Source organism: Brassica napus, chromosome A4 (genome assembly GCF_020379485.1).
Source record: "Brassica napus cultivar Da-Ae chromosome A4, Da-Ae, whole genome shotgun sequence".
Taxonomy (NCBI): Eukaryota; Viridiplantae; Streptophyta; class Magnoliopsida; order Brassicales; family Brassicaceae; genus Brassica; species Brassica napus.
Genome location: NC_063437.1, coordinates 5,770,674 through 5,796,004, shown reverse-complemented (window position 1 = coordinate 5,796,004; position 25,331 = coordinate 5,770,674). Strand labels below are relative to the sequence as shown.

Below are 25,331 nucleotides of genomic sequence, written 5' to 3'. Positions count from 1 at the left end.
CTCAACTCAATTATAATTTAAGAAAAACTACATGAACTTCTCAGAACGTGCATAAACCTATATTGACTCTAACATAAGTTAATCAACTGTTAACAAAATTAGACGACGTCGTTTTGATAAATATTTTTTTTTTAAATATGTTCATTCCATGACTCAAACCCATGCCGGGATATCATTTTAAAGGAACACACTAAAAACTAGACTAAAGTAATTTTTTGAAATATTATTACAAATTGAAATTCCCCATTATATAAACAACTATTCTTCTTCGTCTTATCCAATTAAAAACTTTGGTGATTGATTTTATATATTTTAGTTATTGTTTAATATGTCTAATAGTTTGTACAAGATATCTTAGTGAAAAAAGGTAAAAGGCCTCTTAACATTTTTGAACAATCAAAATATATATTATTAACTTTGAAAAATAAAAAAATTTCCACTTAAGTTTAAAAATTAAAAATAATTTATATAATAAAATTTTACAAATAAATTCAAAGTTTTAAGTATATTTAAGATCATATAATAATAAATATTTTAGTAAGATATAAGTTTATTAAAGATATGATAAATAAAAAAAAACATGTTAATGTATTTATATAAATCATAAAAATTAGCACCAAAATTTTAAATTAGATAAGAGGAATAAGAATAGTAGTTTATATAATTTCAAATTTTGTAATATTATTTCAAAAAATTACTTTTATTTAGTTGTTAGTGTGCCCCTTTAAAAGAGTATCACAACAAATCCGGAATGAACATATTATATATATATATATATATCAAAATGACGTCGTCTTATCTTGTTAATGGTTAACTAACTTATGTTAGAGTCAATGTAGATTTATGCACGTTTTAAGAAGTTCATGTAGTTTTTCTTAAATTATAATTAAGTTGAGGTCGGTTTTGGCACTGGCCATTTGTTCGGCTCCTGTTTGCCACGATTGAGAGTGTTGGGGTTGAAATTGACACTTTTCCTCGTATATAAAAACGACATCGTTTTATCTTGTTAACGGTTAACTAACTTATGTTAGAGTCAATGTAGATTTAGGCATGTTTTAAGAAGTTCGGGTAGTTTTTTCGAATTATAATTAAGTTGAGGTCGTATTTGGCACTGATCAATTGTTTGGATCGTATTTGGCACGACTGAAATTGTTAGGGTCGAAATTGGCACTTTTCCCGGATGTAACCGGTTGTTCAAAAATAAATATTAGAAATAAAAAAAAAGATTATTTGTGGAATAAAAAAAATAGAATAAAAACTGAAACTATTAATAGAATAATTATATATATTCCATACATTCACGAAGATTTATACTCTTAAATAAAAAGAATAAATTTTATAAAAGATTTAATTTTCTGTTTCATTAAAAAAATGGAGTATGTGAAATTTATTTTAAAAAGTTTTTACTGTAACTAGTAGATATTTTTTGGAATCCAATGGAATTATACATTTCAAACAAATTCATTCCACAAAATGGCCTTCTAGTTATGGCTTTAGATTTGTTCATAATTTATATATATATATATATATATATCAGTTGTTTCAACAATTTTTCAGTTTTTTCTCTCTCATTTTTTTTTCTTTTTTGAAAATACCTTTTCTAGTTATCTTTGTTTTTCCGGTGTCTAACTGTTCTGTAACACTATATATGAAAGGGGTTTAGCTCTTTTTTCCTTTAGTTTGGGCTACGTGCTTTATTTTATGATTCTTCTATTTGTTTTGGATGACTAGATTTATGGCGGTGGCGGTCAGGGCCGGATCTGGAGACAGCCGAATGAAACATTGGCCTCGACTCTCAAAATTTTAGAGGTTTTTTGCATAGGTCTAAGCCCCAAACATTAACTCCGGTCTCCAAAATTTTTAAAGTTTTTAAGAAATATTTCAAGCCTCTAAATTCTCAGATCCGGTCCTAGTGGCGGTTATAGCCTCTGGCCCAGCAAACAAATAGCTCGATTTTAGTTAAATTAAGGTCGACAGATTTTAGTTGATGAACATGAGAATTACACAGAGTTAACGTCTTCAACGTCCGCATCACAATATGAATTAATGAAATTAAGCTTGTTATATTAACTACATAGCATCATTACATTGAAGGATGTTCTCATGCATAATATATATTTCGTATAGTTAGGTACACATTATTTTAGTATTCGTATAGATAGGTACACATTATTTTAGTATGCATGGTTAGCCATGTAATATGTCAATATTTCACATAGCTAATAATATTTTTTCCTGTATAAAAATGGAAGACATAATATTGTATTTCCCTGGGATTTAAAATATAATCTGCCATAAAAGTTGACAAAACAATCACAAACTCTGTTTCTTGGCAACACGGAAGCTTTACAGACATCTAAGACACTTTTGCAAAATATACAATTCATTAATCTATCTATACACATGTATAAGCCATAAAAAGAGATGAGCCTTCAAAGGATAGTGAATATTATTACTTGGTAATGGAAGCTAACACAAAGAATGAACTTTTCTCCACCCATATATATATGGGTTTCTTTGCTTACGATTAACTCTTGTAAAATACAAAGAAAAAGAACAAAAGCTCTGTATAAGCAACTTGTCCTCAAGAATAGTTGTGTCACTGCAGTATCTAAGTGAATTCACCAGTTTCTAGACTGTACATACCTTCAGGTTTCTCAAGTATATCTTCTAGTATCACATTATCTATAAAGAGGCAAGTGAGCTACCAGTATTTGGATCTTACCAGTAATCTTTACATGAACAAGCACCTCCTTCAAAATGATGAAACCTATATGCATCCCTCACAATGATTTCTCTATTCGAAACCTTTGATACAAACTTGATCCAATCATGGCAATCACTGCAAACTCGTAGGTTCTTCATTACATTTACAGGCATGGTAGAAGGCAAGCTAAGGAGTCCATACGAAATCGCTAGCTTCTCGCTGTGAATGAAGATCGCCGGATCTTTAGCCTCTTGCTGCGCTTCATTCAGGAGGCTGAAACAGTCTTGCACATATCCGATCTCAGATGCTCGTTTGGTAAGATCTCTGAAATATTCATGTATTTCATCAGTCAACGGATGATTCTGGTCACCAACGTAGAAAGGGTGAATTTTGTTTCTAACTTCAATCCAGCTTTGTCCAGGTTCTTTCTTCACACCCTTCTCTTTCATCTTCTGTCTTGTTTGATCCCTAGCGTCCCATTTCTTGCACACAGCATACAGATTTGAGAGAAGCACATATGTTGCTGAGTCTTCAGGCTCTAACTCCACGAGATGACGTGCAGCGAACTCTCCTATCTCCAAGTTTTTGTGCACAACACAAGCACTCAAAAGCGTTCTCCAGACCAAGGCATCGGGCTCAATATGCATCTCCTCAATAAACTCTTTCGCACGGGTCAAAAGACCAGCTCGTGTTAGCATATCCACTACGCACACATAGTGTTCAGGCTTGGGAGCTAATCCATATTTTGTGTTCATGGATTCAAAGTATTCAATTCCTTTTTCCACAAGACCTATATGGCTACATGCTGATAAAACTCCCACAAATGTCACATGATTAGGCCTTACATTTGAACGGATCATCTGGTCGAAAAGATCTAGTGCCTCAGAACCAAACCCATGTTTAGAATAAGCATTAATAATCGCATTCCAAGAAACTTCATTTCTCGTAGAGGCGGCTTCAAGGAACTGCTTCTTTGCATCAGAAATGCTCCCACACTTGGCATACATTGAGATCAAAGCATTACAAACTTCGGTTTCTGAATCGTATCCTGTTTTGGTGATCACAGCATGAACCTGCTTCCCTTGTTTCATGTTTGCTGTCTCAGAAGCAGCTTTTACAGCAGACCCAAACGTGAAATTATTACTGTTGATACCTTCTCTGTTCATTCGAGCAAAGACGCGAAGCGCTTCCTCGTTGTTTCCGCTCTGCTGAAACCCTGACACCAGAGCGTTCCATGCTATATTATCTCCAGCTTCAGTTTGTTCAAACGCTAGATACGCCTCCTCTACTTTTCCGCATCTGGAATAAAGCGTGACCAGTGCATTTTGAAGGGGCAGGTCAAACGAGAATCCAGATACACAAGACTGAGCATGAATCTGCTGTCCTTCCTTTAGAGATTGAAGACCAGCACATGCGCTAATTGCATTTGTGAATCCAACTTCATCAGACCGGATCCCAATATCTAGCATCTGCCTGAAAGTTGCTAAAGCTTTGTCGTTGAAGTTGTATTGCGTGTAACCTGCAATCATCGTCGTCCAAGACACAACATCTTTCCCAGCAAATCTTACAAGTATATCTCTGGCAGTATCTAATTTTCCTAGTTTTGAGTACATATCTATGAGCACACTACACACATAGGCATTGAGCTGAAAGCTTGTTTTTACTATCTGACAATGGATCTGTTCCCCAAGCTCAAGATCCCCAAGACGGATGCAAGTTTTCAGAATACTCGGGTAGGTATATTGATTTGGAACAATTTCCTCCATCTGCATCTGTCTGAAGATCCTAAAAGAGTTTCTTAGATCGTCTAACAGCCCATAAGCAACTAGCATGACATTCCACAGAACCACATTCTCAACCTCAGTCTCAAGGAAATAATCGAGGGCGGTTTCAATATCAGAGCATTTTGCATACAGATTAAGAAGCGCACCTTCAATCTTCTCATCCGAAGCAAAACCGAGTTTGGTTGTGTAAGCATGTAGCTGTTGTCCACCAGAAAGACTTTCATCAGCTGAACATGCAATCACAAGGCTTACAAGAGTATTGCAGTCTGGTCCAAGCCCATCAAGCTTCATCCTTTTGAACAATTCAATAGCTTTCTGGCCGTAACCGCACTGAGAAAGCCCGTTGATAAGAGTGTTGTAAGTAACCGCATCTCGATATGACATGTTGCTGAAGATGTGTTCTGCTGATATCAAATTGCCCAAATGAAAGTATAAGGACACAAGTGCATTGCAAACATAAGTGTCAGAGGCAAACCCTAACTTCAGTACTAGCCCGTGAAGTTGCTCGCCGGTCTGAAAAGATTGTATCTTCTTACACGCACTTAAAACACTTGACAAGGCGTAAGGCGTTGGCATGATACCTAAGATATACATATCGCAGAACAATCTAATGGCATCTTCTTCACATTCATTTTTCGACAGCCCTGATATCATTGCAACCCAAGAACTGTGATCCTTCGTACGTAATCCATCAAAAACCTTTCTAGCTAGATCAACAAACCCATTTCTAGAGCACAAATCAATCAAAGGATTACACACAACTGTACTGTTCCCCAAACCCTGACATATCATCCTTGCATGAATCTGCTCAACTATATCAAAAGCAACATTACCAACACGGCATGCTTCCAAAATACCAGCGAAGGTGCCTTCATCAAGCGTCACATTCTCATTAACCATTCTCGAAACAAGACCTAACGCTTTCCCACTCAAGTTTCTAAAAGCTAACTCCTTTATCATCTTATTCCAAGTAAAAACTGTTCTCTCAGGCATTTCATCAAACACCTTCAAGGCACCATCTAAGTCTCCTTTGAATAGATAAAAATCAAGAAGCTTTCCAGACAAAGAAGCATTGTTATCAAAACCCAGCTTCAAAATCTGGCCATGTAGCTTCCTCCCTTCATCTAAAGATCCGTTTCTCTTCAAACATCCCTCTAGAAGCCATGTAAAAGTTTGATGATTAGGTCGAATCCCACGGCTCTCCACAGAATCAGTTTCTTCTTCATGGAACGGCTCCTCTTCATAGAGAGATACAGACACAGCAGCACAACTAGTTCGGAAGCCGGAGACTGGTGGCTTTCTTCTGATCTCACAAAGTGTCTACAGAAAAAAAAAAGAGAAGAGCAAAACATAGTAAAGCGATGGCATTTCAATGGAAAGGTTTTAAGATGAGAATGGAAATATTACACGAAGGACATATCTGGTGTTGACCTTATGACGAGGAACAGTTTGAAGGAGGAGGATATATGAAGACGACACAGACCGAAGAAACATGAGTTTGTTTCGGTTAGGCTCGACACGACACTAGATTGCAATTATGCAACAACGAAGCATCTAAATAGATGGATGAATCATGGATATGACAAGTAGCATTAGCAGTAGCAAGTTAGCTATATGGCTGGTTCGAATTGAGCAAAAGATTTTATACTTTAACATCCCAAAATTAAAAAAAAAAACATCCCAAATTATTTAAATCTATATCCATTGGATACAATACAAAGTGTTCGTCTTGCTATATTCAGGGTTAGACTAGTTTCCGTTACATCCGCAAACGCAACTTTGTGGTTAGTATCGATTGTTGTCTTTTTGCAACAATCACAAAAGGTTATAATCAATTCAAACTACCTCAAACTTTTTAAAATTGAAAGTTTGTCTCTGCTACCTAAAATTAAAAATTTTTAAATTTGAAACTTATAAATAGAAAAATATTATGTTTTAATTTAAATTCACTAATAGTATTATAGTTTATTTTATAAAAAAGTTAAACAAAAAATACTCCCTATATTTTTCAAATACTAATATATATACAAATATAAAGATATGTAAATATATAGATGAAATAAAATAGAATTCTAGATTCTTTAGCTAAGATTGTGAGATCTTTTCATAGAGAGCTTTGTTACATTTGTTGTTCTATTCCGATAAGGTTATCCAGGTCATCTCAAGTTTGATTAATAGAATAGCCGTCCATTGTAAAAAAAACAAAAAAAAAATAGACAAAATAAAATATTTTTCTAAGTGTTCTAATATAAATCTTCAAACAAATTTTGTTGAAATTATATTGATAACTATTATATTTTATCTTAACACTATGTTTTGATATTTTTATAATGTTATAAGGTGTTAATATTGATAATTTATTATTAAACCACTACAATCTCTTGTAATCAACCAGTCATAAATATTTCGCAAATGCACAATTTCTAAATGCTGAATCAGTCATACAAATCAGGCCTTTAGTAGGTGAGAACTGTAAACAAATTTTGAGATTTTGAAATTATTTGTGATTTGTTATGCTTTATGCTTCATCCACACAAGCATTTTTGTGATTCGTATATGCTTTGTGTCACATGAATATCCGTTATTTGAGTTAGACAGAGGCGCGTAAGATCTATAGGACTCGCAATTTTTTCTCTCCACAAAAGTTCGTTCGTCGTCTTTTCTCAAGATCTTCTTCGGCTCTGATGCACCATTTCGTTGTCTTCTCACGTTGTATTGATTTCGTTATTGTTGAATCTAATTGACGAAACAGCCATCTCCGATGGATCTGAACGTACCCTCTTCTTCTCCGAGGCGTGGTGGTGTGGTTCTCTGGGATGGCAGGTTGTTACGTGATCTCAATGGCCCAAAAGACCTTTTTGACGGTCTTTGGTGGTGTGATGTCTCTGAGGATGGTGGAGAGGCCCCTCAGATCTGTAGATGTGTGTGTACGAGTTCAGGTCTGTGTTCGTGTTTTCCAGATATAAGGGTTTCGTGTTTGCGTTAAAGGCCTTTATGTTGATGGGGGTTGTTTCTGATGGAGGATGACAGTTCCTCGTGGAGGATTTTTTCTTTGCTACTTGCGGGGTGTGCCTTGGCCGGATTGAAGTTGTGCGACTGTGTGCGGTGAAGGAGCTATGTGTGTAGATCAAAGGACCAGTTACTGGTACATGCAGTGGTCCGCGTTAGTGGCTACGAGGCAGCTCCGAGACCGAGAGAAGATTTTTGGTTCTTTGTCGATGTCGGTTCTGAGAACGGTTACAAACAAATCGGACCTCTTGGTCTGGTCCGGTTTTGACAAAGTTTGACTCATGCTTGGTGTCCGTCGGAGAGAAAGTCTTTTATGGCTTCTCTACCTAAGCCTGACAGTTCAGTTTATCCGGGTAGTTTAGGTCGTTAGTTTAGAATTTGGTTAGCTCGGGTCGGTCAAATCTCACCAAAGTGAACCGAAAAAAGTTTGGTTCAGTTCGGTTTTTACTTAGTTTGGTTTCAAAAATATTTACCAAAGTTTTCTTTTTACGGTTAGTTCAATTAAATATTCGGTTCAAACTGAATAAAATTCAAAAAAATTGGTTAAATTTTGGTTATTTCAATTACTTTAGTTATTTTGGTTTGGATTTTGGTGAGTTTGGCTAGTTCAGTTTGGCTATTTCGGCTAGTTTGATTATTTTGATTCAGATTTTGGTTAGCTCGGTTAGTAGATTCTGAATTTCTGTTAGTATTTTGGTATTGTTCAATTTTCTTTTAGAAAACCGCGCTAACCAAAAACCGAAATTTCTTTTTACCGAACTTCCGAAAAAAACTATCCACAAACAAAAAATTTCGGTTCATTTCGGTTTGGCAAGTTCGGTTAAAAATCCCAGTTCTATTCCCACCCTTCAAGTGCTCTTTCTTAGTTTTAGCTTGTGTTTGGTTATCTGTTTCTTTCTTTTCACTGGTTTTTATTTAGACTAGAGCTTTTGTCCGCGCTTCGCGCGGATTATATCTAATAAATATTTTAGTTTTCTAAAAATTTTCTTGTATGTAGATAGTATTAATTAATGATCTCTTTGTTATTGGCCTAAAACAGTTTTAACTATATTTAATTTTGAAATATCAACACACATGAGGAACATCTCTAATGACATGGAAGGTAATGAAACATTAAATTAAAAAGATAATTTGGTAAACAAAAAAGTTAGCTAAATGTGAGAAAAAATGTTTTATATAGAATTGAGACAATTTTTAATGTTAATACAAATGGTAAAAAAACCTTTTTATTATTGCTTTACAAACACACTATATGTTTTTATAACCCAACTCGGATTCACGATCGAACCGGTAAATCCGGTGATGATATGTAATTTGACTTGGGATTTTTTCCGGTTTGGTTTTCTGAACCTATAGAGCAAGTTTTATAGTTTAGTTTATTGTTGTAAAAAAAATGCTAAAACATCCAGAAATTCGTTAAAACCTAAGACTCTACTACGTGTTAAACCGATGAGTGACTTTTTTAGTTTTTTTTTTAATTAACTGATTTTTATATTTTCTTTTAATCATGTATAATATTCCCTAACTTATTTGATTTGTGATTCTTTAACTTTTGATGAAAATTTCACTATGCATCTAAAAATGAAGTGAATAAAGATGAATATAACCAAAACTAAACAATGTGATTTGTTATTAACTTTTTGTTATATACAGTATTACAATTTTCATATTTGCTTCTAGATCACTTTTTATTAATTTTTTTTTGTATTCACATTATAAATTTAAATATTTTTAATATTGATTTTGTTATATTTTTATTATATGTTCTAATTCCCAACTTGTTACAAAGACATTTCCATAGTTTTTAATTTTTCTTTTGATATTTAGTATGTGAAGAAAGATAAATTTTAAATATTTTACTATATTTTTCATAGTTATGTATAATTATATGGTAAAAGTAATTACACTATTGACGCATCCGGTCGAATCGTTGATCCCGTAATCCAAATAATAGTCCAGTTCAATGTTTGATTCGGAATTAAAATCATTGCATAGAACTTTTATTATCTCCATTATTATGATTTTTTCAAACCCAACGTGATTGAAAGCAACTAAACATAAGCATAGTAGTTAATCACATTTGTTTGATTGTGTTTATTTTGAGGATTTTACTGTTTTATTCATTAATTAGAGCACCTGCTGACTGTATAGTACTCATAATGTTTCACCATTTATATAGACAATAACAAACATCAAACATTTTCTTAAAAAATAGGAACATGAGTTGTTTTTTGTTTTTTTCTGATTTAGCTATTTTCCCCAGACAAATCATTTGTATTTTATTTCGGAGAGAAGTAAGGACATTTACATTGGAGCATCTCTAAGCACATTCTATTTTCTCATCTAAAATAGAGTTTAGAGTAAAAATGCTTCAATTATACTTTACTTTTTATTCTATAATAGAGTAAAAAAGGTGTACTCTATAAATAAAATAATTCATTTATTTTTTATTCATCAATTTATTTTTCACTCTAAAACTTAGTATTATTGGAGTAGTATTCAATTTTATTATAGAATAACTCTGTTTTGATGAAAAAATAGAGTGAACCATTGAAGATGGTCTTAGTAAACATCTCATAAAATATTTCAATGCTAATAAAAAATCAAAGTATCTCAATAATAAAAAAGAAACGAAATGAAAATGAGAAGAAGAATGAAAAACTCATTTGATAGTTGTCAAATGCTTATCAGTCAAGTTTCAAAATATTAAAATTATATATAACTGACTTCGTATTTGGCATGTAAAAGCTATTTTAGCCAGCACTTGAGCATATTCTATTTTAGTTAAACAATTTGATATTCCGGAGAACAAATATGATTCAGGACTGTAATCTAATAGCAGTACGCACATCAACGCTGTTTATCATATGTTATTCAGGTACGACAAAGATACAATTTCAGAAAATTATTTATTAATTTATAGTTCCAGAAATAGTTACATACGTTCATTAAATATATTTTTTAAGTTCTCGGTCAAAAAATGGAAACATATTTTAAATTATATTTGATTTGAAACAATTTGAATAAAACTGTTAACGTATGTCAAATATAATTGTGAAACTAACTTATACCACTATCTTGTAAGACTACAAGCAACATTCTTCAACTTGAAACTGCACATTCAGACGTCCTTTCAGATCATGTGGGGAGCGCATACGTAACTGGTTGTATGAATCTTCCAATACATAAGCTCAGCAAACACTTATATGCAGGGACCTTTACCTCTCTTGTTTTCAAAATCCTTCAACCTGGTGCCTTAGATTCAGAAAGGTTCTCTAGTAATCTTGGATTTTGCCTATGCTTCTCCGCAAACTTTGCAAATGTCAGGAGCCTTCGATTTTCCAGAGAAGCTACGCTGGATTTAGAAGATGAACTATGGCGGACTCTCCATCTATCACATTCGCATGATTCTGCTGTAACATTAACAGAGTTTGAATTTTCTGACATAGAACAAAGATAAGCACAATAAGAGGAAGGAACCTCTGAGTTCCTGGAGAAAGAGGGGACAAAGGAGAGACCCCAAGGGCATGATCACCATTGGATATGGGTTGTTGTAGCTGCAATATGATCCATCAACAACTCAGTCATGCGATACACTGGCTATGTCCTTGCCAAGGGGTCTAATACCGCATTTAGTCTTTTCACAGTGTTTTGTTCCTCGTGTTCTGCTTTCTCTTCGGTTTCAAATATTGCTATCATCACTAACAGAAGTTAGTGAGCTTAGAACTTGTAGAACATGGAGTGTTGAAGCACCTGCCATGGAACATGTGCTGTGATGCAGCCTCTGTATTGCTCAGTGCCGCCAGCTCATGGGCATATGAGGAAGTCAACCACTTGCCAACTGTGAGAGTTCTTTAGCAAAAACTTCTTATGAGCCACATTTACCACAGCTAGCTTTTAGAATACCTCTCCTGCTAAAAAGTAAATTTTATTTGTTAATCTATGAATGTACAAAATTAAAAGCGTGTAAGAAAGTCAGGGATATGAAAATACATATGCTGTCTTGACTACGGTGGGATGCATACATAAATATAAGAAGAAAGACGACACTCAGGAAAGCAAGCTCCCTTCTTTGACACCAATCGGATCAGGCTCTGTGTCCACGTCTGCTCCATCAGACATCCCAACAACCTCAGCAAGCTCTCCTCCTAACTGATCCCTAAAGCTAACTCGTAGCTTCTTCCTCCTCTTACCCACAACCCCACCTTCTGATCCCCCCCCCCTTATCTTTCCTTTTGCCCAACACAGAACCAGATTCACCATTGCTCAAACCGTACCGATTGAGCAAAGTATTGTAAGCAACAACAGCTTCCTCGTCAGAAGGATCAGGAGGCGGCGGAATTATATGGAAGAATGCAAAGACGGTGGTGTCTTTTACCCTTCATCCACTCGCTCAGATTCAGAATCTTCTCGTGTTTCACTTGAAGCTTCTTCACCAACCCTTCTTTTCTGATCTCTAAGTCTGGGATGTTGTGTAGACAACTAACTATTCCAGTAAACCCATGACCTGAAACATACAGAACAGAGATCTTGATGAGTTTTGTGGCGGAAAGCATTCTGAAATCAAAGGTAAGAGATGCCCTTGACCAGAGATCTTGAGGCAACAATTGAAAGCAAGAACTAATTTGAACAACAACAACTATCAATCTACAATGAAAAGACTTGGTGAATGTATGGATTATCAAATCTAAACCAAAGCTGTTGGGATTAAAATCACCAAACCAAGATTACCTATGGTGGCGTAGAAATCCTCCGTTGTAGAACAATCTGGGGCTGCAAAAAAATAATTTTATTTATATGAAGATCGAGACAGGAGGAAAGTGCGATGTGAAAGCATCCAGAAGAACTCACCATTTAATAAAATCCCCCTCTTTGCAATGACGACAATGAAACTCAATCAAAATAAATCGGTTATAATAACTTTTTTTTCTTGAAACACTGTTATAATAACTATAGAACCCAGAATTAAGTTTTTGAACTAACCTGCTTTTGACACAGAATCTGAGTGGATTGCTTTCACTTTGCATCCTTCTTTATATGAATGATAAAGGGAAGTGGAGAAAGGATGCGACTGTTTTGAAAAGGGCAATAATGTGTAAAATTAATTGGAGAAGATGTAAGCGAAACTCTGAACGGTGAAGTTGGCTGGAGTAATCGGAAAGGCCACGAAAGAGGAAGAAAGCCTTTAGGTTAGGTTGTGTCAAAGCTGATATGGCATCTTAAAACGATTTGATTGGCTGGAATTAATTTGCATACGTGGACACTCTTAGAGCTTTAGATATCCTCCTTTTAGTATAGGTTAGATAAGCTGGAGGTATAATTGTTCTGACACTTATGGGGTGATTTAAAAATATATAATTATTATTAAATAATAACTGTTATTCAGGTATTTGATTAAAAAAAAATTTACGGGATATTCTACCTGTTTTGTAGAAAATAATAATCAAAAATCAAATTTAGTGTAAACAATAATATTTCATTATAATTATTTTTCTTAAAAGAATTAGTAGCTAAATAACTAATTTAATGATAAATGTTACAAGCTTTGCTTAATTTAATTAAAAGATAAACAAGATTTGCTTAGACAAAAATAATTATACTGTTTATATAAAATTATTCATTTAGAGGATAAAAATGTTGTAAAGTTTCTACAGACAAAAAAGTAATTACAAATTTACATACATATATTTATAATATAAGCATATGTATATATCTAATTAGATATTCATTTATATTTTTTTAACGTTTATGATTTACTCAGTTTTTAATAATATTGAATATTAGCATTTCATTGATCATTAGAATTACAAATATCTAGATTTGTCGATTAAATTGGAATCGATTTTCAAAAGTATTTTGTCCGCCGCTGGTCTTCAGTTGCAATATTAAGAGATTTGATTGGTTTTAGTTTATGCTAAAAGGATTACATATATAAACTTCTACAACCAAATTGACCCAAAACTAAACCAAAACAATGTATGTATCTATATGGATATAAGGTTCCTCTATCCAAAAGACTAGGACTCGATAAGAACCAAGGCAAATCCAATCTGAAAACTGGGTCTCCTAAGCCTAGCTAGGATTTTCTGCCCAACATAGGCATTGGCAAATAATCCAAACTTGAAATCCAAAAAAGAAAAAAAAATTCATATTTGATCCAATATATAAATACGCATATAGATTTTATATAGCGAAAATCTATCTGAACCCGAAATGATGTTAAATAAACTCGACTGGGTACTTGAAAAATAAGATAATCCGAAAACTCCAAAAATCCTAACCTGAATATCTGAATCAATATATGAAATAAGTATTTTTTTAACTTAAATAAGTACCATCTAATTAATGAAGATCGCAAATCCAAAAAACATCCAATGATTCAGTCATATGTTGTGGTGTTTGTGACTCTTCAGCTTGTATGTGTGAAGTTGGTGTGTTAAACAAAAGTTGCTTATTCTCAAGAAGCATTTACATGTAGGTATCGACTTCTTTCTCCAAGAAATGTTTCTTCCTCTTCTTAGAAAAAATCAATGTTTATTTCATATGCGTCACATGCAACTTCTATCATTCTCTGGCAGGACAGGCCCAAACCTAAAACTGGTAAAGTTATGGCTTTAGGCCTCAAAATACATTATAAATTTAAGGGCCTCAAAAATCAAAAGATTGCTTATTGTCTAGTATTGTGTACCACATCATAGTGTCGAAGGTCTTTGGTTTGATTCCGTGGGAGCGCTAATTATTCATTTTGTTTTAAGCAAGAAATTTTACTGGGCCAGACCTAGTCTCTGGTACTACCTAGCTTCAATCTCTTATCCGAAAATCGGATGCCTATGCCAGCTAAGATTTTCTGTCCAACATAACTCGGCATCGACAGATAATCTGAAATCAATCGAATCCGTGTCTGAACCGAGATATAAAAAACCCGAATAAATTTTATAGGTCGACATGAAATATATCCGAACCTGATGTGTTAACTGAACCTGAACCGGTACAAAAAAATCTAAAATCTAAAAAAAAATTAAAAAATATTGATCTGAATATTCGAATTAGTATCCAAAATAAATATTTGAAACATAAATAAATAATAACTCCAAATACTCAAATCCATGTTTATTATGAGATGATATGTAAAATTAGTATTTAGAACAATAATAATACTCCAAATACTCAGTTTTGTTTTCTGATAAAGAAAAGATACGCACTATTGTTTGAATTTTGATATGCTATCTAAATATACCATAACCCAAACTGAAATAAACTGAATCCTAAATAAGTTTGAACAAAATAGATTCTGGCATATCAATACTATTAAAAGGGAAGGAATCTACAAAAATCTACCTATAAAAGTTGTTTGGATCCTTTCATTTAACTCATTATTTTTTGTCTTACCTTAAATTTATACTAACAATATATTACCATATATTCCTCTAACAATAATTTAGTCAATTTTTTTATTTATTTAAATCTCGCTCTTAAATCCTAATCATTACTATTACTATATTTATCATTTTGATTTTTAATCATAAAAGCATTGAAACTAATGTTTTATATTATCATTTTTATCATATAATATATGATTTAAAGCAAGATAAATTACAAGACATATATGTGTACATTCTAACTTCCTCTTTCGTTTATAATAAAGTAATCATATCATATATAAACTTTCCCACTAAAATCTCATATCATATACTAAACTTTCAACCGTCTATAGTTTGATAATATTTTCATATTTAAAAATGATTTTTCTGAATACTCATGTTACCTTCACAAAAATGACGAAATTCATTGGTTTTATTAAAGCTAACCCGACTTCACGATATCAGTATTGATTATTCAAGATTTTGAAAATTATTTGTTTAGATATTATACTTTTATATACTTTTCACTTAAAACGAATCAATACTATTAAAAGGGAAAGAGTTTTAAAAAATCTAATATAAAAAAGTTGTTGGAGTTATGTATAACTATTTATTATTTTTCTGATAGTACATTAATCATTCTAAACATACAATATTTTAAATATTTTTAACAGATCTTAATATTATTTCTTATGATACTTTTGCTCAGAAAAATATTTCATCAACCATGTTTTTGTACAATAACGTTAAAAATCTATATCAAAAGGTTGTTGGACCTGATATGGACGTAAGGGGTCCACATCTGTTCGGGTATTTAAGATCCTAAAAGAATTCGAAATATTTAAAAAATCTGAAAAATATCCGAAACACGTAAAGTATTTGAAACTCCAAACAAATACCAAAAAAATTTAAATACCTAAAAATTTAAAATCTTATTCAAAATCTGACACGATGAACTGAAAAATACCCAAAATTTTATCCAAATACCCAATTTTTTTTAATTTGAAAAATTTACCTGAAATCAAAACTCTAATCGTAAACCAAAAACTTAAAAACAATATCCATAATACCGGAAGCATATTCGAAATATCCAAATATACCTAATAAGCACATATTTATGATCGGGTCTAGGGTAGGACCCGGATTCAAACAAAGACCTATGGGTCAAAAAATACTCAATAGATTATCTTCTCTGGACCTGAACTAAACCTATAATTTTGGATCGGTTCGGTTTGTTTTTTTGATCCGGATATAATTCTCATGTCGAAAAGAAACTTACGTAAAAGTGTACATATAAAATCTCAAATAAACTAATTTGTAGATTATATAGCTGTTAAAAGTTATGTTTTTCGTTATAATAAAACTTTGTATTATAATATAATCCAACAACCCCGCGCTTGGACAATACTATCAAAAGAGAAACAATCCTAAAAAATCTACTATTAAAAGTTATTGGACCTATTCATTTTTAGTCCAACCTATTATTTATAAGCAAATATTATAACCAACCCCAAATATAGCAACCAAATAATGTCCCTAACATTTAAAAATCCACTTTAACTCACTCAACCTTTTGTATAAGATCTTTCAATATACCACGTGACTATACAAACATTTAATATAAATCATATCATATGTTTCAAATAATTCGCTCAACGTTTTGTTTAAACCAACTTCCTACAATACTTGATATAAACGATACTAAAAACTTTAACACATAGGGTCATGTCAATTATATTTATTTTATCCTCTTCCATTATATCAAATATTTGTAATAGGTAAGGTCCTATTAAATATATATTAATCAAACTTTCAATATTATAATACATCTTTTTTTTGTAGAATGTCATAATTACATAGAAATTCATGGGTTCTGATAAAACTAATCCGTCTTCACAATAAAAATATTGATAATTTACGATTTTTTAAATTATTTGTTTAGATATATATATATATATATATATACCTTTCACTTAAAAATTAATTTATACTATTAAAAATTATTTAAAATCTAATATATAAAGGTTGTTGAAGTCATGTATAACTATTTATTATTTTTTGCCCTACCATTATCTATTCTAACCATATAATATTTTAAATATTTTTAACAAATCCTAATATTACTCTTTAAAATACTTTTTCTCTATAATTATTTCATCAACCATGATTTTTCCACAATAACTTTAAAAATCTAATATAAAAAGGTTGTTGTACCCGATATAGACGTAACGGGTCCAGATCTGTTCCGGTATTCAAGATCAAAAATTTGAAATATCCAATAATCTGAAAATATTCGAAACACAAAAAAAAAATATTTGAAATCCAAAAAATATACAAAAATGTTCAAATACTTAAAAACCCAAAATTTTACTCGAAATTTAACCTGAAGAACTGAAAATACCCAAAATTTTATTCGAATACCCTATTTTTTTTAAAAAATTAGAATTTTACCCGAAACCCAAAACTATAACTATACACCCAAACTTAAAAAATATCCATAGTACCGGAAACATATTCAAAATACCCAAATATATTTAATATACATAAAATACTTCTGATCGGGTTTTGGGCAGGACATGGACTCAAACAAATATCTGCGGCTCCAAAACAAATACTAAATAGATAATTTTCTCTTGACCCGTACCCAAACCAAACCTATACTTTTAGGTCGGTTCCGGTTTATTTTTTTGGTCGGGATGAAATGTCCAGGCCTAAAATAAATTTATATAAAAGTGTACATATAAAATCTTAAATAAACCAATTCATAAATTATGTAATTTTATTAAAATTCTCTTCTTTGATATAATACGATTTTGTATTATAATATAATCTGAAAAACCCACGTTTTCGAAGCGCGGGTCAAAATCTAGTATCTATATTATTAAAACTGAAGTACAAACAAAACTAACCTTCTATTCACCAAGCTATTGCATTAATTGAATTTCTATTTTCACTTAGTTTAATAATTTCATTAATTATATTACCTTAACAGTACACCACATCACTAATTATATTACCATAATAATAATAGTGCAAAATTTTATTTATTGGTTAATCAATATTAAGTTTGTACCAATTATAAAAATAAAAAAATGTAAAATAACTGGTTTTGTATATGGTTAAAAGTTTGGTTTAGTTTGTTTGACTAAAAAAGTTTATTTCAATTTCAATCTGTGAGAAACTACTTAGCCAAACATATAATTCAAAGACATGATTATTGAATAAAAATAATAACTTAAATCATAAAAGTGTATTTAATTGCACTTAATTTTTCAGTTCATATAACTATTTTACTAAATAAAAAAAACTCTTTATATTTAACTTAATTTAGCCAAACATATATAAATAGTTTTTTTTATTAGTTTACATAATCAGTTAGACATGAACATTAGGTATCCATTCAGGTACTGTTGTTTTTTTCGGATATCGTTTTTTCTAAATTAGGCCCCTCTTTGATATTATAAACTAATGTGTATTTTGAGTTGGGTCCTTCCAGACCTGATTGAATTTGGTTTTGAGGTATATAAATCTTAAAATATTCATATAAGCAATGTATTTCAGATAAGTATACCAACAATAACCATATTATCCGATTCGATCTGGATCTTTTGAATATAATTTATTATATGACAACCAGAGGCGGATCCACGTTGTAGAAAGGGGTGTCAACTGACACATGTTAAATTTAAAACTTTGATTTTTACGCTTTGTTCAATAGTAGACAGCAGCTCAAATGGGTACGTTGTTTATCCTCTGACACCCCTTACCTGAGTTCGAGATGCGTCCTGCACCTTATTTTCTTTCTTTAATTTTAAGTTAAATCTTTCTTGTCCTAGGCCCATATAAATTAGAGTTATTAACAGTTAAAGGCAGTTTTCAAGTTTTTATTACACCATAGAGCAGTTTGTGCTACTAAGGTAGTTTTTGGTGGCTAATTACAACATTAACCCTAACTATAAGGAAACCTAGTTGCTGATTTAGTTACCTTCTACAATTTTTTTCTGTGTTTGAATTTCAAAAGATTAAATAAATCAGATCTACTTTTTTTAAATCATAACAATTAAATTTATTTTGACTTACAGGCAAATATGTTATATGTAGGTAACGGAGCATCTGAAAAAACATGACGGACCTCTAATCGCGAGTTCCATTCCGCCATGGTGGTCGTGCTTGGGAGAAGAATTGTGGCGGCTAGAATCACCATGGTTTCAGTCGCGGAGCACCAGAGACTCCGGAGAGAAACGTGATGGAGAAGCCGGAGAGCTCCATTGTTCGTAACCTCAAACCGTGAGCAAAATTTTGGCAGAGTTCTACCGTAATACGCTTCAAGGTCAAGTCGTCTCCTTCTCGTCGTGGTCTTCATGCTCGGGATGTGGGCGCCAGAATCGTCATGGCTTCAGTTGCAGATCAAAGAAAAAGCTTGATAGGAGCAACAATGGTTAACTTTTGATTATTTGCAACTATGGTCCTCCCATTCTTTTTTATTCTCCAATTTATCTCAAAATTTTAATCAGTTCAAGTTTCTTCATGAATTTTCCCAGAAACTTTAAAATGTGCAATATAGACCATGGTTATGCAATTATGTATGTAAATACAATTTTTTATTAACAATTAAATGCTACTTAAATAATTTAATCTGATTAATTAAGATGCAATAGTAACATCTAAGTGTTTATAGTGTACATATGTACATCAACTTCAAAGTGTACATGTGTACACTATATATGTTCTTTTAGATATAAACAATCTGCGCCACAATTGAGTGCAAACAAGCGTGTACATGTGTACACTGTAATGTACACATGATATTTGTGTACGAGCGAGTTTCAATGTACACATGACATGTACGAGCGACATGTACACACGACATTTGTGTATAACTCAAATGTAATGTACACATGAGATGTACGAGTGGGTTTCAATGTTGCTCAACGATGGTTTAATTAGGTGTACACATGTATAGCTTGTTTGATGTATAATACAAAATTAAACCATGGTTGAGCAACATTGAAACCCACTCGTACATCTCATGTGTACATTACATTTGAGTTATACACAAATGTCGTGTGTACATGTCGCTCGTACATCTTGGAGGTCAATGGTATTCCATAATTTGGAGGTCAAATTGAAAGCCTAGCTAAACATAAATGACCTAAAGTGCAAATAAAAGAAAGATGATTTGGTGGAGATCAATCATAAGCATCTTCTTCTTCTTTCTACCTTAGCAGTCAACATAAGGAGACGAGTAGTCCCGTCTGATCTTGTTTGTTATTCACCATGGCGGCTATGAAGCATCACCACCGGAGTCATCACTCTTAACGGAGGTAGATAAAGTCGGATATCCTTGCCGCACCGGAGTCATCACAAAATCAGGTTATTAGCCGCAGTAATCCGATGGAGATGGAGACATAATCCGATAGAGATGGAGGCAGAAAATGATTAAGGTTCTATTTTTACGTAAAATCAAAAGAAGAAAATAAGTGTGGGAGATGGAGATATTTTATTGTGCTTAAATGAATCTGGGCCATTAAAATGTAAAGCAAAATAAAAACCTAAAGGCTGAGAAAGAAAACAAATATAAGTCTTGTCACATATATCAGAAGAAATCTGGGCCATCGATTGTAAAAATTGATGAGTGGTGTGGGTTAATTCCTGCTAAAACAGTCTTTTTAGTTAGTTAGCTATTTAGTTGCAAGATAACTAATTAGTTTAGAAAAAAGAGAAGTTGTTAGAAGAAAGTGTCTTGGTAGCATAAACTGTCTTATTATGTAATAATAAACTTAAAACTGTTTTTTATAAATTATGATCCAGATTAAATATTTTCCTGGGTCCAGAACACATCTAAAATAAAACGTAAAAACCTCTAGTTGCAAATCATATTCGAATCAACAAAGTGTTTTAACTGAATTTGACCTTATTTAAATACCCGAAGAATAGTGAATCTAAAAATTCGAAAGCTTGATCTGAAGGCCCATCCCTAAACATAGTTCGAGAAGAAAGTGGAAGAAAAAAAATAGAGAAAGTACGTATCTTCCCGCCATCTGTACAATGCGAAACTTGTGGTTAATAAGTAATCAAGACACCTTTTTGTTATCCTCTAATCTCTCTCTCACTCTCTCTCATGGCCTCCTCTTCTCTACCACTCTCTCTCCCATTCCCTCTCCGATCCCGTAGCAGCACTCGAGCTCTAACCTTCAGACGCTCCCGTCTCTTTCTCTCCCTTCCCACCTCCATCGTTTGCCTCTCCACTCAAAACCCCTCCGGCGAAGAGTCTCGGTGGCTCCGGGAAGAGCAGAGGTGGCTTCGCGAGGAGCAAAGATGGCTTCGTGAGGAGCAACGCTGGATACGCGAGCGTGAAACCCTCCTCCAGGAGATTGCGGATCTCCAGCTCCGAATTCAAACCCTAGAATCTCGAAACCCGGATACGATCTCGAACTTAGCTGCTCTGCTTCAGGTTCTCAAGGACAAGAATCGAATTTCAGAGAGTGGGTCGAGCGCAAAGCCGATGGTACTGGAGAATACGAGAGAAGTCGAGGAAGAAGAAGAAGAAGAAGAAGAAGAGGAAGTGGTGGTTGTGGAGAAGCAGGTGGTTGCTGAAGAGAAGGCTAAGGTTTCGGAGCCGGTGAAGAAGAAGAGGGTGACTTTGAAGGGGGGAAGCGAAGGTGAAGAGGTTCAAGCAATGCAGGTCTGCTTGCAATATCAAATATCTTTCTCTCAGTTTTAGAACCAAAGAAAGAAAGGCGAGTATTGATTCTATCATCACTGGAAAAAGCCTATTTAATTAATATAAGATGAATGTTTAAAATAATAGGCTGATGATGATTTTTAAATTGTTCATCATCCTTTTTAAATGATTTTTTTTTTTTTAAATTGAAAGTGTTTTCATGAATGTTCTTTTTTTGATGATTTCTTATGTGAATGTTCTTTTGTCCATGTGATAGGAAGCTTTGCTAAAATTAGGATTCTATTCGGGTGAGGAGGACATGGAGTTTTCCAGCTTCTCAAGTGGGACAGCAAGAGCTGTTAAGACTTGGCAAGTATGTTCTTTTTTTTTTTTTTGTTGTCTATATAGCTCATTTGTGGTTTCTCTGATGAGGATTTTGACTTAAGTTTATGTTTTGATTTGAAAGTCATCTTTAGGCGTCCGTGAAGACGGGGTAATGACAGAAGAGCTCCTTCAGATGTTGTTCATGGATCAAGTAATCAATGAAGACGTAAAGACAGAGAAGGTTGAAACAAGTACAATGAAGCAAGAGGTAAATAAAACTGAAACCTCTACCAGCTAAGCTATGTCATTTGATGATGTTCTGTTACTAGTTAGCTTTATTCCCAATCTGAAATGTCTAATATGAGTCCTAGATAAAAGGTGGAAATACTTTTATTATTATGTTGATGATTATTACGATTTTAGGGACCATGAATATTCTGAAATGACAGTAATTTTCTTGAAGATGTTAAAAGAGTTATTCCTTCTGCTCAACCATTTTTTTCATCTCTCTAGACCAAGGAAGCTGGTAATGGAGCAGTAAAGACGCAGCAGTCAATCATGAAAGACCAAGGGAACAGAGGAAATGAGGTTTCTCAACATCGGGTTTTCCTTCTCGGAGAAAACCGGTGGGAAGATCCCTCAAGGCTCAACAAACCAAGTAAATCTACAGATACCAGAAGGAAGTGCATCACTTGTCGAGGGGAGGGTCGATTGATGTGCCTAGGTATAATCCCTTCGCTAAGTGAACTTCATCGCTTCTTTTAAAGTTTAGAATATGTTAGAGAAAACGTAAAGAGTGTTAGTAGACACCAAAATTAGCTAAAGGGTATAATCTTGCATCCAATGTAGCCAAATCTTGGTTCAACAATAATCTGTATTCTTAGTAACACCTCATGCACAGAGTTGTCGTAGATCATTTGATCATTAATTAAATGGAAACATGATTTGGATTTTTTGGTTGATGTAGAGTGCGATGGAACCGGTGAACCAAACATTGAGCCGCAGGTGAGCTAACTCAAACCGATCTCCCTTTGATTATGTGTATTTCTATATTCCAAGTAGCCTAAGTTTTTCTTCAATGTTCGTAGTTTATGGAATTGGTTGATGAAGATGCCAAGTGTGTGTACTGTGAAGGTCTTGGCTATACAGTTTGCGATGTCTGTGAAGGCAAAACAGCCGTTTAATCAAAGGTTCATGTTTTTAATATACATACACATTTACTTATCTGTAATAATCATATATATGTTTCTTTTATGAACACCAAAAATGTACAAACAACTCTTCTGTATATCAGCTGCTAATCTTTGCATTAGTCTTGTTATAAAAGAGAGGTTTTGTCCATTGGTGGATTAACGTTTTAAAGAGTACAATTCCTTGTTGAAAATGTTTAACAACTTTGCAACCTACGCTAGTTACACCATTTGTTGATCTTTTCTCAGACTCTTAAGCCACAATTAAAGGTGAGAGACAATGACCAACTTGGCTGTTACTTGCTAGTGCCAATCAACTATATCCCCGAACGTGGTCGAACCAACTCCTTCCCACACTTCACTATGTCCCACTTCTTCCGAGTCAACACCTTCCATGTCACGGTCCCAAAACCCTGAACCATTTGCATCTGTTGGCAAGTTCTTATGAGTATCAACTTTATAAAGAGTTTTTGTTTCAAGTAGGTAAAACGAAGTGTGTTGTCATCACTCACAATGGTTATAAGTGCGTTTCAGCTTCTTACAACTAGTGCTGTTGCTTCCTCCTCTTTCACCTTCCTCTTGCACCGACTTTGAGTTGTTGTCTCCAAAGACTAAAACAGGCTTTCTCGTTCTATCCATGCTCTCCATACCTAGCGATTCAATATGACCAACTATGAAGAACTTAAAGTAATGAAAATGAAAGTGATTATGACATACATACCCTCGAAAGGATCTTTTCTTTTCTTTGGTAGTTTATCATCCTTCACAATGATATCATCATTGATCTCAGTAAAGCATGTCGTCAAAAGATCAACCTCTTCAGCAGTGGCTTGATCCAAGGGCTCAAGACTCGCATCGGCCCTACTCATCACAACTTGTTCACTTATCTGGGTCTCTCTTGGCTTAAACTGACGAAGCATTGTCTTTTCTTTGGACGCCTTTATCTCCATCCCAAACCCATGAGAGAGCTGTGTCACGTCCTTGGAGCTAACCAATGAGGTGAAAAGTCTTGGTCCTTCTTCCTGTGATGATTTCTAAATTGTAACAAGAGACGGTAAGAAAGGGTGTTATCATTAAACTTCTACTTACTAAGAGCAAAGCAGAGAGAATCACATTAGATTTTAAATTTTCCATCAATCAAATACCTGAGCAGCGTTGAAGAGCACAGATTTGTTGTTAAGCTTGCTATCGAGAAACTCTGAAAACGAAGCGCACTTGTCAACTTTCTTCGACGAAGAGTCGTCTTCCACACTGTATCGCAAACAAACTTCAACTGTTAACTCACTACAATCGGAATTAATAAATCAAGAGAAAGAGAGATGATAATGGAATTTGCACGGCGCTTACGGAATCGAATTACGATTAAGGAAAGAAGGGGCGATCGATCGCTGGCCAAAAACCCTAATTTTGGGAATTGGTTTCTTCATCTTCCTCTCTCTCTCGCGTTAGCTTTTCCGTTTTCAGCTTTTTAGTTTCTCTATTTTTTTTGCCGCCAACAGCAGAAATATCCGCATGTTTTTTATTAACCAGATGTTTTGCCCTTTGCCTTAAACATTTTTATAAATTTTTGAAATTTTTTTTATATACTATCTTCATTATAATAAAATAAATCTTAAAATAATTCAATATTATATTTTTAATTATTTAATTAAAAAAAATATTTGATTAATATTTAATTATATAATTTATGTTTTTAACTTTTTACTAAAATATTTTTTCTAATAACAATATAATATATATATAAATTATCCTTTTTTAATTATCTTTTTAGATTATGGATAATTCAATATTCAATTTTTAATTATATAATTAAGAATGTTATTTGATTAATATTTAGTTATACAATTTATGTTTTAAAATTTTTACTAAAAAACTTTTTCAGATAACAATATAATATATACATAAATTATCTCTGTTTAAATTATATTTTTAGATTTTGGATAATTCTTACTATTATTAATTTTAATCAATTATCTAATCAAATAAATTAAAATTTCGTTTTTGTTTTTTAAATTATTTATACATTTTTTTCATCAAGGGTATAAACGATATTAACCGCTCTAACTTTTAATGTGAGAGCTTGATTCTAAAAATTTACTTCGCATCTAATCAAATAAATTAAAATTTCGTTTTTATTTTTTTAATTATTTATACATTTTTCATTAAGGGTATAAACGATATTAACCGCTCTAACTTTTAATGTGAGAACTCGATTCTAAAAATTTACTTCGCAAATAATAGTATAGATAACATGCGCCTTGCGCAAAATGTGAAGAATTTTGTTGGAATTCA

General features: G+C 33.0%; 3 protein-coding genes and 1 long non-coding RNA gene across 5 annotated transcripts; 1 reads left to right on the top strand and 3 right to left on the bottom strand.

Moving 5' to 3' along the window:
- Nucleotides 1-2,431: 2,431 nt before the first annotated feature.
- LOC106388405 (pentatricopeptide repeat-containing protein At4g13650) lies at nucleotides 2,432-6,252 on the bottom strand. Of its 2 annotated transcripts, none has more exons than XM_013828470.3 (2): nucleotides 5,899-6,252; nucleotides 2,432-5,811 (listed from the first exon to the last, which is right to left on the bottom strand). In XM_013828470.3, exons 1-2 carry the CDS (start codon nucleotides 5,983-5,985, stop codon nucleotides 2,722-2,724), a joined length of 3,177 nt encoding a protein of 1,058 aa, XP_013683924.2. In that variant the 5' UTR covers nucleotides 5,986-6,252; the 3' UTR covers nucleotides 2,432-2,721. The 2 variants fall into 2 exon arrangements, with proteins under 2 accessions (XP_013683924.2, XP_048634312.1); XM_048778355.1 differs by having other exon boundaries at nucleotides 5,923-6,096.
- A 3,523-nt stretch (nucleotides 6,253-9,775) lies between these two features.
- LOC106421141 lies at nucleotides 9,776-13,591 on the bottom strand. Its single transcript, XR_001284124.3, has 2 exons — nucleotides 11,494-13,591; nucleotides 9,776-11,411 (listed from the first exon to the last, which is right to left on the bottom strand). It is a non-coding gene; the product is annotated as an uncharacterized LOC106421141 (long non-coding RNA).
- A 7,279-nt stretch (nucleotides 13,592-20,870) lies between these two features.
- LOC106388403 (protein disulfide isomerase pTAC5, chloroplastic-like) lies at nucleotides 20,871-23,190 on the top strand. The gene is made up of 6 exons (XM_022716126.2): nucleotides 20,871-21,546; nucleotides 21,803-21,898; nucleotides 21,992-22,117; nucleotides 22,363-22,573; nucleotides 22,817-22,854; nucleotides 22,938-23,190. Exons 1-6 carry the CDS (start codon nucleotides 20,983-20,985, stop codon nucleotides 23,031-23,033), a joined length of 1,131 nt encoding a protein of 376 aa, XP_022571847.2. The 5' UTR covers nucleotides 20,871-20,982; the 3' UTR covers nucleotides 23,034-23,190.
- Nucleotides 23,182-24,547, bottom strand: LOC106388404. Its single transcript, XM_013828469.3, has 5 exons — nucleotides 24,387-24,547; nucleotides 24,185-24,290; nucleotides 23,761-24,073; nucleotides 23,552-23,689; nucleotides 23,182-23,467 (listed from the first exon to the last, which is right to left on the bottom strand). Exons 1-5 carry the CDS (start codon nucleotides 24,464-24,466, stop codon nucleotides 23,343-23,345), a joined length of 762 nt encoding a protein of 253 aa, XP_013683923.2. The 5' UTR covers nucleotides 24,467-24,547; the 3' UTR covers nucleotides 23,182-23,342.
- Nucleotides 24,548-25,331: the final 784 nt, after the last annotated feature.

What these genes read in the sequence shown, in the direction of transcription:
- LOC106388405 (XM_013828470.3), bottom strand. Translation starts at nt 5,985, where the DNA reads ATGTTTCTTCGGTCTGTGTCGTCTTCATATATCCTCCTCCTTCAAACT. An exon ending in ACACCAGATATGTCCTTCGT is followed by an intron (nt 5,812 to 5,898) that starts GTAATATTTCCA and finishes TTTTTTCTGTAG; the next exon opens with ACACTTTGTGAGATCAGAAG.
- LOC106388403 (XM_022716126.2), top strand. Translation starts at nt 20,983, where the DNA reads ATGGCCTCCTCTTCTCTACCACTCTCTCTCCCATTCCCTCTCCGATCC. An exon ending in AAGAGGTTCAAGCAATGCAG is followed by an intron (nt 21,547 to 21,802) that starts GTCTGCTTGCAA and finishes TCCATGTGATAG; the next exon opens with GAAGCTTTGCTAAAATTAGG. An exon ending in GGGTCGATTGATGTGCCTAG is followed by an intron (nt 22,574 to 22,816) that starts GTATAATCCCTT and finishes TGGTTGATGTAG; the next exon opens with AGTGCGATGGAACCGGTGAA.
- LOC106388404 (XM_013828469.3), bottom strand. Translation starts at nt 24,466, where the DNA reads ATGAAGAAACCAATTCCCAAAATTAGGGTTTTTGGCCAGCGATCGATC. An exon ending in TGCTCTTCAACGCTGCTCAG is followed by an intron (nt 24,074 to 24,184) that starts GTATTTGATTGA and finishes GTTACAATTTAG; the next exon opens with AAATCATCACAGGAAGAAGG. An exon ending in AAGAAAAGATCCTTTCGAGG is followed by an intron (nt 23,690 to 23,760) that starts GTATGTATGTCA and finishes TTGAATCGCTAG; the next exon opens with GTATGGAGAGCATGGATAGA.